The sequence below is a fragment of the Pogona vitticeps genome, chromosome 3, assembly GCF_051106095.1.
Source record: "Pogona vitticeps strain Pit_001003342236 chromosome 3, PviZW2.1, whole genome shotgun sequence".
NCBI lineage: Eukaryota > Metazoa > Chordata > Lepidosauria > Squamata > Agamidae > Pogona > Pogona vitticeps.
In genome coordinates this window covers 17,786,478-17,801,541 of record NC_135785.1, presented here as the reverse complement: position 1 = coordinate 17,801,541, position 15,064 = coordinate 17,786,478, and the positions used below count along the sequence as shown (strand labels likewise).

The 15,064-nt window shown below is 47.3% G+C and overlaps 1 protein-coding gene across 10 annotated transcripts in view; it reads right to left on the bottom strand.

Annotated features, from left to right (window-relative positions):
- The window catches only part of MECOM (MDS1 and EVI1 complex locus), a 635,199-nt gene extending 621,029 nt beyond the window's left edge, over positions 1 to 14,170 (bottom strand). For all 10 annotated transcript variants that reach the window (XM_072996170.2, XM_072996172.2, XM_072996173.2 and 7 more), the window contains exon 1: positions 13,991 to 14,170. In XM_072996170.2, coding sequence (XP_072852271.2) covers positions 13,991 to 14,027 — 37 coding nt within the window. In that variant the 5' untranslated portion in view covers positions 14,028 to 14,170. The remainder of the gene's footprint in view (positions 1 to 13,990) is intronic.
- Positions 14,171 to 15,064: the final 894 nt, after the last annotated feature.

The window sequence follows — 15,064 nt, the reverse complement described above, 5'->3', positions numbered from 1 at the left end:
TATGGACATAAATAGCCATTTATAGCAATAAGAATTATAAACTGGCTTACTGACCCTTCCCCTTACTCAGCAAGCCAGTGTGGCCAAGTTATCTGAAGGGCCACACTAACCAGCAAGTATACAAGCACCACTGTTTTAAAAAAAAAAAGATTAATCTTTAACTGACTTTTTGAACCCGTCTCTCCTGTTCCTTATGATTACGGCAGACCCAGAAGGTATGTGTGTTTGACGGCCACATTTTGCCCATCCCCTCTCTTCACTCCCCACTCGATGCAGATACAGGCTGGGTTTAACTTTATATCTCTCTTGAAGATCTTCCATGGTTCTGTTTGTTTAGAAAAAGCCTGAAAGAAAAAGCCAGCCAGCAAAACCAATGTAACAAGACCTCATGGCAGCTTTAAAATAAAAAAATAATTATAATTATAAGGTAAAAATAATTTTAAACACAGACCAGACAATGAGTTTATTTATTTAGAAACTTGTTAAATAGAGTCTGGGAATGCAAATAGTCGTTGTGGAGATTGTGCAGAAATGGCCAGGTGCCAAACATCCAACTCTCAAGAGAGAGCCGGTGAACAAACCAGGGAGGGCCTTCTCCCTTCCCACAAGTGGGGAATAGGTTTTTTTTTTTAAAAAAAGTCATTAGTTATATCCACAAGGGATATCTGAATTGCAGTACAGGCCCATTGCTTCAGCCAGAGAACTTCAAAGGCCTATAAGAGTGTTTAGCTTTTTAGCGTTGGAACTGGAGCAATATGTCACACTTTTCAAAGGGTTGTGTAAACAGTTCTTTTCCTTTTGTAGAAACATTTCTTTGGGTTTTGTGTCCCCTTCCCCCACGATGTAAACAGTCTTCATTTACCAGGCAACCATTTCTCAACTGCTGATCATTTGACAGAAAAAGCCAACCCTCCCTTCTTCCCCCCCCCCCCCCCCAATATAGCCTCACTGTATGGGTCAACTCATCCTCAGATATTTACCACAAAACAGCATCTATATTTGTGGACAGTGTGGATCATAGGCACCTGAAGCCTGGAAGGGACTGTTTGAGGATGAGATCAGAGTTTGGAAATGTTTCGTTTTTGGACAAGAATTCCCAGAATCCCCCAGCTAACACAAGCAGGAGTTATCATCCAAAAAGTAATGTTTCCAAGCTCTTGTTAGGATTTTAGAAGATAGCCTTATACAATCTAAATAGCTCAGTGGTTTAGGTGTCTGGCTCAAGAGCCAGAAGTTGGGAGTTCGATTCCTCACTATGCTCCATGACAGGAGCTAGACATGATGATCCACTGGGTCCCTTCCAGCCTTGCAATTCTAAAAACAATTCTAAGGGCAGACCAAGATTTTTCAGCTCCTGAGAAAATGAAGAATTCCTTGCCTTACAACCAACCATACTGAGAAGCCGAATCATTGATGAACCAACATCTTCCACTGCTCCATCAGTTAACAGGCTACCTGAGGGAACTGAAGACAATTCACCTCCACAGGTTATATTCCAGCATCCCTCCAATGCACATGCACATGTGTGCACAAACACACACCAGCATCTGCTGTCTGTGATGACTGCCTTCTGTCCACTAGCAAGGCTAACCTTAGCTTTATAGGGAGAGTCTCTGACATAACTTCAGTTTGTTTTGCTACACTGTGACCACCTTCCACAACCAAGCCAAACCATTTTATACCTGTCAATGCCAAGGATTGAACCTAAAACAGCTGTGGTAGCTGTGCTGGAAATAATTCAGTCTGCAATATCTTGAAAAACATCTTCTCTGCCTTCCCTGGAGCTGCAAGCTTCTAGGAAGCTATCATACCCGCAAATAGTCATCTAGATCCATATGGCAATCCAACAACATCTACAACATGACCTGTAGATGATGCTGTTGGATTGCCAACTCTTACCTTACAATTGTCTATACTGTATTGTCTGGAATTGTTGGGAGTGGTATCCATGGGGACATAGTTGGTCACCTCAGACCCATAGTGACTAGCAGAAAGATTCCAGCATTTCAATCAGAAGTTTCTCCCATCCTGTTTACATACCAGATGTCTGGATTCTTTTACATGCATCTTGAACTACAACCCTTACACAACATGAAAAAAGTTACTAATGGTGACACATTTTAGACAGAGCTATCCTTCTACTATGGGACATGGTGGCGCTGCGGGCTAAACTTTGTGTGCTGCAGGGTCAGAAGACCAGCAGTCGTAAGATTGAATCCACGCGACGGAGTGAGCTCCCATCGCTTTGTCCCAGCTCCCTGTCAACCTAGCAGTTCGAAAGCATGTAAATGCGAGTAGATAAATAGGTACCACCTCGGTGGGAAGGTAAACAGTGTTCTGGGTCTAAGTCGCGCTGGCCACGTGACAACGGAAACTTTCTTCGGACAAACGCTGGCTCTACGGCTTGGAAACGGAGATTAGCACCACACCCTAGAGTCGAACACGACTGACTAAAATGTCAAGGGGAACCTTTACCTTTTTATCCTTCTACTACCAACACCACAAGGCTCATATGGAAGATTTGACCAGAGTTTGGGGAGTTTATCAGCCTTCTTTCTACATAGTCCTTGAATCACACAAGTAGCTTATCACTGAATTGTGGTAACACCAAGAGTCTTGAGGAAGTGTGAATGAGTTAGTTACATCTTGTATGATTAATACTGTCCATTCATGGATGGATCAACAGGATAATTTTCATTCTTTTAAACATTCATATTTGTGAGAACAAGAGAGCAAGCAAGAGAAACTATTTCTGCTTCTATTTTTCAATACCATTTTATTTTTATGAGTTATTTATTCCAAATGCCTGCATACGGGTGTAGCACCATTGCTCAGTAAAATATATGTAATGCAGATGTAAAGTATCTGTAATGGTAGAATAGTTTTACCATATATATATAATATACACATGCACACACAGTATATTTATATCTATCATGACCAATTCCCTTAAGAAGAGAGAGAAGTAGAGATTTGGTTGGCTGGTTGTATTTCTTCATTTTCAAAGATACCAGTAGAACAGATGGAATGCAAGACAATGTTAGCCTTGATGAAAAGTCAGCTTTCCCAGGGCCTTGCACCTCCTTAAGAATGCTCCAAAACTACTGGACTTTTAATTATGTCCAAAAATTCTTCTACCTGCCCATGATAAAAGTTTGTCAAGTATGAAGAACAGATCCAGGAAGATGGGTCTTTTTTTTTGACACCCAACCTCAACCACCAGTTTATGACCATTTGGTTTTAGTAGCCAAACAGCGCTAAAGTTAAAAGCAACCTTTGAATACAGCAACAGCATGTTCCACAGCACTATATGTAATGAACTGTTGTGTCTTTCAGTTACAGAGCCATGTATAAAACAACAGTATTGAATACAGTGGGGTATTGACTTGAGAACTTAATCCGTATTGGAAGGCGGTTCTCAAGTCAAAAAGTTCTCAGGTCAAATCTGCATTTCCCATAGGAATGCATTGAAAACCATTTGATCCGTATCGGCTCTTTTCCGTCCATAGAAACTAATGGAAAGTTGCTATTCCGCCTTCGACCACTAGAGGGGGATATTTTGTTTCTTTTTTTCTTAGGTCAAGAAAGGTTCAGGGAAGGCAGGGAAAATACAGTCCAGGCAGTACCAGGCAGTCTGAAGACTGTCTCCCAATCCACTCTCTAAACGCTGGGAGGAGTGAGGAAGCAGACAGGCACCCTTTTCACTGGCCAACAGTTAACTGAAAGTTCAAATTTTGCACTTTCCCTGCCTCCCACGTGGTTTTTTTTCAGTTCTTAACTCAAATCTAAGTACTTAAGTCAAGTCAATATTTTCCTATGAGAGCGGTTCTTAAGTCAAAATGTTCTTAACTCGAGCCGTTCTTAAGTCAAGACCCCACTGTATACTATGTAGAGCAGAGTGAGAAAATAAACACTGTGTACATTAAGGAACAATTCAAATGGCCATTTCTAGTATACTGTTGTCCAAATGCTGGCAATATGGAAAGACGGTGGGACAGAGATGATCATCCCCAAATATAAATCTGTGTTTCAGATGCCATGGGATTACTGCTCTGAGTAACATGTATCTTGGACAGCTCACTAATTATGTGTGCCAAGCAGCTTTTCTATTCAGTGAAGCACACCTAAATTCTATATGTGCCAATGGTCCCCTTGCTTACAGCAGGAACGACAAAAGTATGAAAAAAACCCAGATATTGTTGGACTATAGTTCCCATCATCTCCAAGCAATGGATATGCTGGTGGGACAATCAGCACTCAGCATCATCTGAGGGCCAGGGGCTCCCCACCTCCAGCTTGGAGTTGGTTTGTCACTTCCAGATGACCTGTAATTCAGTGGCACATACTTTACATGCAAATGGTCCTAGATTCAATTCCTGACTTCATAAGGATGGTTTGGTAAGTCCATCTGAATGAAGCCTGAAAAAGCTGTTGTCAAACTGTAATGTTCAGTTAGATAAAGCAATGATATGGTTTATTATATGGCATACAGTCTTGCAACTTCTTTGTACAGCTTGGAAAGGTAACTGCTTTGGATTACAACTCCCAGCATCGCTCACTTAGCTGATTAACACTAGCTCGGGGTTTCTGCTGGCTACAGCTGCTCACTCAGCTTTCACTCACAGTGAACCATTTAGAAAAAAGTGGATCCAAATATACAAAACCCGCAGAAAGTGCATTAGAGTTCACATGAATATAGTTTCAAGTGGTCTAGCAATCCACCCTTGATGACCTATGCCAGTACCCTACCTTCACTTTAGCTCAAGTGTAACCTCCTTGCAACTTATATTTCACCCTATTTTCCCCACCTTGGCCACCTTACACTGGCTACCTATCCACTTTCAAGGTGCTAACCATTACATACAAAGCCCTTAACAGTTTAGGCCCTCGATACCTGGCAGAGCGCCTTCTCGCACCCAGTTCTACCCATATCATCCACTCCAGTCAGGCCAGGTGGCTGAGGGGCCCAACAACAAGAGAAGCCTGGTGGGAAAAAACTAGAAATCGGGCCTTCTCGGCAGTGGCCCCTTGCCTACGGAACAACCTATCTGTAGAGATCCGCCTGGCTCCCTCGCTGAGGGCCTCCAAGACTAACTTGAAGACATGGCTATACAGGCAGGCCTTCCCTACAGCTATTACCTAGTTTTCTTTTCTTTTTTCTCTCTCTCTTTCTTCTTTTTCTTCTTTTCTTCCTTTCCCAGCTTGGACTTTGTGATTAATCTGGATTTGACCTTAGTTTATTTTTATGTTATATTTAAACCGCCCAGAGTAGACACATTCTAGATGGGCGGTATATACACCTAACAAACAAACAAACTTAGTCTGTCTTCAATCTGCCCAATTGAAAGCAATGCTATAATTATTAGAGAGAGCCCTGACACACACCACCGCTCATAACAAAATGCCACTCACAGCTCTTTGGCAATACAGCAGCCCAGTAAAAGCTCCTAAAGCAGGTGGGGAATTCTCTTGGACCCAAATATAGGAAAAGTTACTTTTTTTACCACAACTCACAGAATATCCAGGGTGGTAGAGAAGCCATATGCCAAAAAAGTATATTTCCCTATCTCTGGGGAAAGTAAAAGAATCTTCTGCTGATAGTAAGTGGAGCCACAGCCGAACTGGATGAAGCCCTCAGATTCTGCCCCCACCCCAGCTACTGTAAGACAGTGGTCCCCAACCTTGGGCCTCCAGATGTTCTTGGACTGCAACTCCCAGAAGCCTTTACCACCACCTCTGCTGGCCAGGATTTCTGGGAGTTAAAGTCCAAGAACATCTGGAGGCCCAAGGTTGGGGACCACTGCTGCAAGAGATGTAGCTAAGCTCACAAGGAACAGAGAAATCTGGAATGGAGTGGCTGACCCTACCAATCAAAATGTCTGAGTGCTTCAACCTGTTTCCCAACCAGTGATTCCCCCATGCCTAACAATAGTTGAAATCCAGTAGAAAGTTTCATCTAAAGTAGGTCCATTGGATCAGTGAGGTTGTGGCTTCACACGTATGTAAGATCCATTAATTCAATGGGCCTACTCAAGATATGACTTGCAACTGGATTTCAGCTACTGCTAGGTGTGGGATCACGGATTGGTTGGGAAATAGCATAACAACAAACAAGGTTAAAACACTCAAATTTTTTCATTGGTAGGGTTAGACACTCCATTCCAGATTTCCCTAATCTTACAATATCTGGAAGACCTATTGTTTCATGGGTGGAGATAGTCTCCTCCACCACCAACATAGATGGTAACCAGTCCCATGATTGGGTTCATGTCTCCGGCAACCAATTAGTCACCTGGTGTCGATGGACCCTGTTTGACCTTCATGATCCAGAATTGTAATACTTATTGGGCAAAATCCTGTTTATGTGGATGTGACATAAATTTACACCAGCATAAATGTGCCAGGCATTATACCCAACAACAATTAATTGTACAATTCAATTGTACAATTGATTACATGTCCCTGGTGTGACCAATGTGCAATGTGCCAGGAAAAGAGATTCATGGATAGTACTTCTGTTTTGGTGCTATCATAACTACCATGGACACAACACATAGCTGTGCCCACATAGTCATGCAACTGGATTTTGCCTGTTATCTGCTACAATTCTGGTAGTATTCTGGTGTTTAAATAACAATTGAGTCTTTGATGCTGTTATTCCTCTGGGGGAATTCATTCCAACTGCTAGTTTTCAAACCCCTTCCAACTTCTTCTTTCTTTCTCCTCAATATGTTCTCCATTTATCTCTCTCTCTGATTTTCCTTAGCTTTCCCTTCTTAATCCCACCTCATCTCCTTTTCCCTAAAAGCAACAGTAGCTGATCTGTCTCCCCCTTTCTTCTGTCCCAAAACACATCTTTAAAAGCCTCAGACCATTTTACTCAATAATGCTCCAGATGTGCACAGGCCTTTAAAAAAGAAAATACTTCTTGCCTCAATCCCTCGGAAGAAGGTCTTCCACGTTCACCTGGATTTGCCTGCAACCAAAGGAGTCACTAGGGATGCCTCCTTAACTGAGGTCCCAGCTTATTTCAGTTCCTGGTAGTTATAGGAATAGTCTAGCCTATGAGAATTTCCAGTTTGTAGAGAAAAAAATTATATTTGCCCTGCAAGAAACTGCCAGCAAATGACGTATTTCTGAATGTTTTAGTGAATGTTGCAGAAAAGCTAAATCCATGATAGGACAATGATTGCAGTTTGAACAGGCACAGATGGGACTCAGTCCCTTCTACAATTCTGACCATGGCTACATCTACTAAATACATGAAAATAATTTTAAAATGGGTAAGGATATGCTTTCTTCACACAGACCATGCAACCTCACAGATTAAAAAAAAAAAACCCACATAGCTAAAGACAGGTTTTTAAAAAATCATTTTAATTTTTTTGGAAATTCATTCATTCATTCATTCACTTTTTTACTCACCTGATTTTGTGGTTCCTTTCACCCAGAAAGTGACGCAATATAGTTATCAGGATTTACCAAAATATGTAAAATATCAATGTGAGAGAAGACCTCTAAGCACAGTGGTCGTTCATCTCAGAATGACACAGAAGGTGTTCCACAAAATACCTCTTGATTTCATTACATATAGAATAATGAAATAAATATGTACTTCACGGGCCATTGTTATCTATATATACAGTACTGTATACAGTGGGCCTGTCACTTTTTATTGTTTCTCCTTTCCACTGAAGGAGATTCAGCTGTTATTTGGCTTTGAGGACTTCTTCTCTTTTACTTGCATGAACAGCCTAGAACCAGCAGGTTATCGCTATTGCCATTTAGCCTTCCTCTGAAGATGCATACTGTATAAGGAACAGGGGATGTAATATGACTGTTGGGGTGAGGTGTCAAATACAGGCAGACCTTGCATTTCTTGAGATCACTGGCTCATTTAATGGGAATAACTACCACTCATAGTCACTCACAAGACAATCACCAACACAATTTAACAGCAATCAACTCAAGATCTTTTAAGGAAGACGAATTATCCTTTAACAGGCCTGAACTACCATACCACAATAAGAGCAGCTTAAAAGGACACCTTATCTCTCCTGGTATATTTTCAGTGCTTGTATGGTTACTGTGACTACAACATGAATGCAATGAAGGGCAATAGATGTTCTGTATTCATTTTGATGGGATGCCAAAAATATGATCCTATATAAGGAAGAGATTCATCTTCTACCCACAAAAGCAGGTTAATTCAGTGGCCTTCCTTGGCCACTTTTCACTGAGAGCTCTTTTTCTAAGGTGCTCAAAGTATGGTGAGATGACAGCTGATCAACATTTGGTGATCTTAAATAACCTCCTCTGATGCAACAGTATTTTCACCTGGCGTTTGTGTAGCATTTGCACCATCCATCCCTTTATTTATGCCTGTTTGGAATAGCAGCAGTCGCAACTAAGAAAAGGGAGAATAGCAACTTAGGTCTCTGCCCCGGGAATCTCGCAGTCGTTACTGTTTACAGAGAAGGAAGGTTGAAATGCAGAAGAGAGGGGCACAGGCAAGCCGGTGCTATGGCTAGCTTCCTTTCTTTGGGCGATGAAGAAGAAGACTGAAGAGCGAAACCAAGGGGTTCGCTGGGAGGGTGGGGGCTTTTCTGAAGATGGCTCTGAATAAGGAGAAAGCACCGCGAAGATGTCCTGGAAAGAGGCTGCCGGCCTAAAGGGCAGCAAAGGAGAAGAGGCAGGTCTGGAACACAAAAGCCACATACCACCCGCCCTTCTCTCAGCTGGAATACACGGGATGGGGTAACGGGGGGGGGGGAGAGAGAGTGCCGTGAAAGACTGGCTTGCCAAGCTGTCTGAACCCTACCGAGGCGAAAGAGGAAGGCTTCCTTGAAAGTCCTGCTAACTATTGCCAGCTAAGGACCTCGCGTCCCGGGCGCAAAATCCCACGCCTGGAGGCTCATTATTGACTTCGCGCCTTGGCATTTTGCTAAGCGAAGTCATATTGACAAGCAGGCGGGCGATATTGACTAGGGACCGAGTTCGCGATCTCCCTTCCAGCCGATGGTGGCGACGAAGACGGAGGCATGGTCTCTCCCCTCCCCCATCTCACCCCCCTCCCCCTCTCCCTGCCGCCGCCGCCGCCGCCGCCTTGGCCCGCCTTTCTTTCTCCTAAGCCCCCTTTCCAAAACAGAGGCGATTCCCTTAACCTTCTTCTCGTGGACTTCCAAGTGGCGAAAACCAGCAGCAGCGTCGGGCAGATTCGTTGTCCCCGCTTTGATTTGGGGCGTGGGTGGGGGGTGGGAGGCGATTCCCTTAGCCTGTGGGGAAAAGCCCAAACAAAGTACTAAAAGGCCAGGCAAAAGGAAAGGAAAGAGAAACTGGATGTTTGGACAAGGAAAGGCGGGCATTTCCTACTGGGGCAGGAAAAATGAAAGTACTGTATAAAACAACAGAAAGCAGGGGAATCCTGGCTCCGCGAATGAATACAGTGAAAACCAGACTAAATCTAAGCCCCCAAGCTGATTTGGGGTCACCTTTACCGGAAGGCACTCACACAGAGACAGATGCAAGTGACGGGCGGGGGGGGGGGAAGCAAACCTGTTGAAACTTGGGAAAGTCGCAGTTTTATTCTCTCCCAGTCTCCCCAGTGCTTCTGGATCCCCCGCCACTTCCCCTAATTGCTTGCTTTTTCTGCGGGGGCGAGGGGGGGCGGGGAGTCACGGGTGATAAAGTGCAGAAGTAACGAGTCACCCCCCTTTTTTTATAAGGCACGGGTGTTCGTCTAATCGGATCGCGCTCTGCCTCTTTATGGGGCTTTTGGGTGTCTCTAGCCCTTCCCGTGGGTTGTGGAGGACATGTGTTCTCTTTACAGGGGGTTGTGTAGAAAACTGCAGGGCTTGCTCTCTGGGAAAAGGGAGCCTTGTGGAGAAAGGGGGCGAGGGAGGCAGGGAGGGAGGATCCTGAAGCACAGCATCCCTTCGGGGGCTCAAGAGGAGAGTCGCCCTGCCACTTAGTTCTCACGTGCAGTCTGAGACCCGAAAGAAAGGTAGCGAATGGAACATTTCAGTCCTCTTTCTTTCTGGGGGAGGGATGGGAACAGCCGCTCACCACATTCCCCGTGGACACCCTCCATAGGACCTTTCGGCCGCCACCCTCCTAATACTTTCATGAACGTTGCTTGCTAGGAAGCGGGTGTATAACTGCGCTTTGCAGCGGAGTCATTATTTTTTAAAAAAAAATTACTATACAGCAAGGCCCACTTTATTCCTTGCACTTTTGGTTCCAGGTAAGTGTGCATTTGCAGCCTTAAAAGTGCGTTCACCATGGATCATGACCGCGTCCCCCTAAATGTCACCTATAATCATTTCTTTCCCGTTGCATTGTTACAGAGTCGGTAAAGTTGCGCGAACAGCCTTCCCCGCGCGGGAGAACGCCGGATTCTGGTTTGCACCGAACTCGCCCTTGCCGCTGCATCTCCAAAGTTTTGTTTTTTAATCTGCCTTGTGTAAAAATAAATAAATAAAAGAGCAGCGAATAACTCCTAAAATCAACTTGGCTTCTGTTAAAGTCGGATCAAATAACGTTAAGCTTGGATTTTTCCGCAAAGCTTTAACTCTTTAACACTTTTAAGTGTTTCGCTTTGTTCAGCAATGGACCAGATTTTGGGCACGAATTAGCTGTATACTCGGAAGTCAGGTTTTACCTTTTCGAAGCGGACTTGCTCCTAATATGCATGTCTCATATTTTAGCCAAGGACTCAACAGTTCCAGAACAGAAAATTAAAACTTATGTCTATATGTGCGGGAATTCTTTCGGTTTTGATCTTCTGCATTTAGGTGTTTTTTTTTTCGCAAAAAACAACATCTACTTAGGAGGAATTTTCAGTCCTAGAAAGAAGAGGGCAGACACGAGAAAAAAAGCGAAAGGTGAACCATATATTTTAGAAAAAAAAATCGGCGGTCCAATTCTAGAAGAGCCGCCGACAAAACTGACGTGATGCTCAAAGAGAAACGGAAAAGGCGTTTGAAAACACATAAAAAGGCTTTTCTGTACTCTTCCCCCCCCCCCCAGCCGCCGCCTTTCCTTCCTCTGTTCAGCTTAAGAACTGCAATAAAGAGCCTAGGCGGCTTCATACGGAGGTTATGTTTCTTTTCGCCAATTGTACCTCTCAAAGCACACCAGAAAATTTCGTGAATTCTCTCGGTCCGATTTGGAAGAGGGGGAAAAAGAGAATCGCACAGCTGCGGTGAACATCAGCGACAGACTGCGCCAGAAACCAGAGGTCCTTCCCTTCCCTCCCCTTCTCCACCTCCGTTTGCTACTGGACTTAACACAGCGCCTTTCGATAAGAAATCTTAAGGCCGGCGAACAGAGCATCTGTAGATTTCCATATAATGTATATATATGAGAATAATGGATCTGTTTTCAAATTGTGTCGACTGGCCAGCTCTGCTTCAAGGGGGCAGAAAAATCAACTAATCAAACGCAGGCTAGACGGAGGGAAAGAGGGGGGGGGTCTCTTTCACAGAAAATTAGACAGTAATCCAATGAGATCTTACGGCTCCCTCCTTTCTCCCGCCTCCCTCCCCCATCCCCCACCGCCAAACAGGCAAATTGTCCCGCTTTTTCAAATGTCACGCAACTTATATAACATTTTTCTCTGCCCGGTGTCTCCTTTTCCTGAGCTGCCAACTTGAAATCAAAGTCTGAATGGCCTGAAGAAGAAAACAAAATGAAACAAAACAATACAGCAATCCTTGCCCGGGGTTTCGAGAGGGAGGCGGGCGGGATGGTTGATCGAAGGCCAAGATTTTTGTAGTGGGGGACTCTGAAATACGCTGCATCTGTGGCTGTAAGATATTTGGGGGTTGCGAAAACGGATCTCTCGCCGCAATAGAAGGTCAAGCTTTGCGGCTCCGGCCCGCAGCCTGATCCTAGTATGCTGATGGCGTGGGACTTCCAGCTTAGCCCAAATCTGGGAATGCAGCCCTCCCACCAGGTTTCCACTGGAAAATCAATGGAACTTACTTTTCAATAAATCGTGAGGAAAACCAAACCAAACTAAACCACAAAGTATGTGCAGCCGCACATAATGGAAGATGCGACTCTTGACTAGGGCATCGACCCTTGCCAGGACAGGAAATTGTTAAGGAGGACGCGTGAAATTGCGGTCTATGCCCCTATGTCGGTCATAAACCCCACAGGAGACGCGGCCCACTCTTCTCCCGGACCCCACCGGCGCCTCCCCTTTAAATATACCTCGGCTTTCAAGAACATGGAGCAGGAGAAACGGCGGCCGGTCTGGAGCGTTTTGTATTTATAAATATGTATATTTGGTCGTGTGAAGCAAACTGGCAAAGAAACAAGACGGGCGTTCCGTGGGTTGTGGGGGGGGGGGCAACTATTACACAGCCGGGCCACAACCACATTGATTTGTCTCAACCAAATGAAGGGCACGGAAAGTGGAGAACGAAAGACAGTCCTCAAGTCCTCTTCTATCACAAAACTTTTTTAAATAAAAAACTTGCACTTTCTGCCGGGGAAGTGGAAATGTTCACTTTTAGGAAACCCGGTATCGGCGCTAATTTTCTACCATATTTCAAGCGTTTCCCCACTTATCCCGCTCCTAAGTTGTTGCTGTTTTTGTTTTCCTAAGGCTGCCAGCCCTCATCTCTTGCAACTTTTTACAAGGGACCGCCTTCAGGCTAGTCCCGTGTACTCTTGTGGACCATTCTGCACGTGCCGGGCAGGCTGGAGAGCAGCGGGCGGGCAGGCAGGCAGGCGGCAAAGGGAGAGACCCCAGGCGGGGAACCGGATCCCCCAAAAACGTGGCGCCCCGGACCAGCCCGATCTCGCCTTGGTGCGCGCAGCCCGAAGCTCTACTAATCCCGCCGCGAAAAGCCTCGGCGACGATTAAACACCGATTTAGGCTCCCCGGGGGAGTTGTTCGCCTCGCGAGTTAATGGCGTGCAACGCGACTTTTCTCTTCCTCTTTCGCGGAGCCCAACCGGTCCTCATCCAGGCACTCCCCGGCCCACCCGCCCACTCCCAGCCGGCCGCCGTCCTCCTCCTCCTTCCCCCCACCCAAGCGAGCGCCTCGCCTCCTTCCCCGCCGGTTGCCACCGCCGGGACGGCCCCGCAGGACGGCCCCTCTCCTCCCTGACCCTCCTCGCCCGCCCAGCCGCCCCAAGCCAAGTTGTTGAAGGACGGCGTCTTCTTCTTTCTTTCTTTTTTTTTAAAGAGCCGACAGCGCCCACTAGAGGCAGGCCGCGCCTCCGCCGCTTCGCTCGCCAATCCTCCCCCCCCCCCCCCGTCCGCCTCCTCTCTCGCCTGCCCGAGCGAGCAACTTGCGGCGCTCTCGGGCGCTGAACTTTTGCTCAACTCTTTCGCCGCCTCGGCTGAAGTTCACCAGCGAGTCTCCTTAACTCCCTCCCACCCCTTCTTCGCCGCCGCGCCGCTCTCATCATCATCATCATCATCATCGCCGCCGCCCCGGGAGACAAACAAACAAACAACCAGCGCCGGGCACTTCCAAGCCGAGCCGGGCACGTCCCCCTTCCATGCAAAAAAGGCAAAAGCGGGGGGGGAAGACAACCCACCCCGTTCCCGGCGCTCCCCAGCCACCAGCCGCCGGACTTCGCAGCCGCCCGGGGGATGGAAGCAGAGCCGCGTGGCCGTCCTGCTCAGCCCGGCGCCCGGTGCTTTCTCCCTTGCCTCGTCTTCCCCTGCGGTGGTGGCTGGGGGGGGGGGGAGCAGCGGTGCGGGAGGGGGGTCTCCCGCTGAGGCCAGGACGAGAGGCAGCGTCTTGGCGGCCGGGGCTGCCTCCGCAGCCAGAGCAGCAGCGGAGGTGGGATCTGCCTCTCCCCCCCCCCGTCCCCATTCCCACCCCACACACCCAGATCCCCGGACGCAGCAGCAGCAGCAGCAGCAGCCGCGGCCGCCCGCCTGAGAGCAACGTCGATGGCGGGGAAGCGGGGGGGGGGGGGGAGAGAGAGAGAGAGAGGAAGCCAATAGAAAGCGCCGTTGCACCTACTTGCAGCTAGTTTCCTCGCTCTGGCTTTGGATCGCATTGCTGTCAAGTCCGGCGGACGTTGCTTTGATGGTGTTGGGGGGGCAATCTGGGAGGGGGGGGAAGAAGTCACTGGAGGGGCTTTTTTTTCCCCCTCGCTTTTTCCTCCTCTTATTTTCCTCCCCCACTCTTTTTTCCCCTCTTTCTTTCTTTCTCTCTCGCTTTTTTCTCTCGCTTTTCTCACTCCCACTCGCTTTCTCGCCACCCCAAGCTCGCTATCTCTCCAGCATTGTCAGTTTGGACACCTTCGCACATGCGCACGGGCGGCGTCTCCCCCCTTCTCCCTCTCTCCCTCTCTCTCTCTCCCTCTCTCTCTCTCCCCCCCCTCCCCCCTCAACATCTCCCGGTCGCCGCCAAAAAGAAAAGAAAAAGAAAAGTTTGGGAGTGATCTTTCCCTTGGATTGGGGGGGGGGAAATCTGGGCAGATGGGGAGAGAGAGCTGAGAGCGAGGCGCAGGAGAGAAGCTCTTCTCGATTCCTGCGGCTCGCCTTCCGGCAAAAGGCAAGGCACGGAAGGGAGCGAGGAGCGAGGCTCGAGCCCGACCCTTCCCGGCCCGCCGCTTCCCGCTTCACACGCGTGCTTTTGCGCGGAGCCTCTCCTCGTAACCGCTGCCTTCCGTTACGTGTGAATGAGGGATGCTGTTATTCTTTTTTCCCTGCCTGGCGCTCCCCACCTCCCCTCGCCCTTTCCATCCGTCAGTCTTTCCTTCTTTCTTTCTGGCTGCGTGTTACTCGCAAGTAAGCGTGTCCTCTTTGCCCTCCCCCCACCTGAGCAGGGCTCTTAAGGACAGGCACTTTTCGGAGGTCATTAATTCTCAGGGTCGCCATAAAGCGGAAGCGACCTGCCGGCTACTTTATGGGGAAGACGCGGTTTGGAGGGTTCGGACGGACAGAGCCCCGAGTTTCCTCTTAAGGGCAGTGGGTTTTGAGAGTCACCCCACAGAGGGAGGAGGTCACAGGGCCGGGGGGGGGAGATGAGTGGCGGTGGCCAGTTTTCCGTAAATAGGAAATCCACTTGCTTCTTCTCTGGACAATCAAT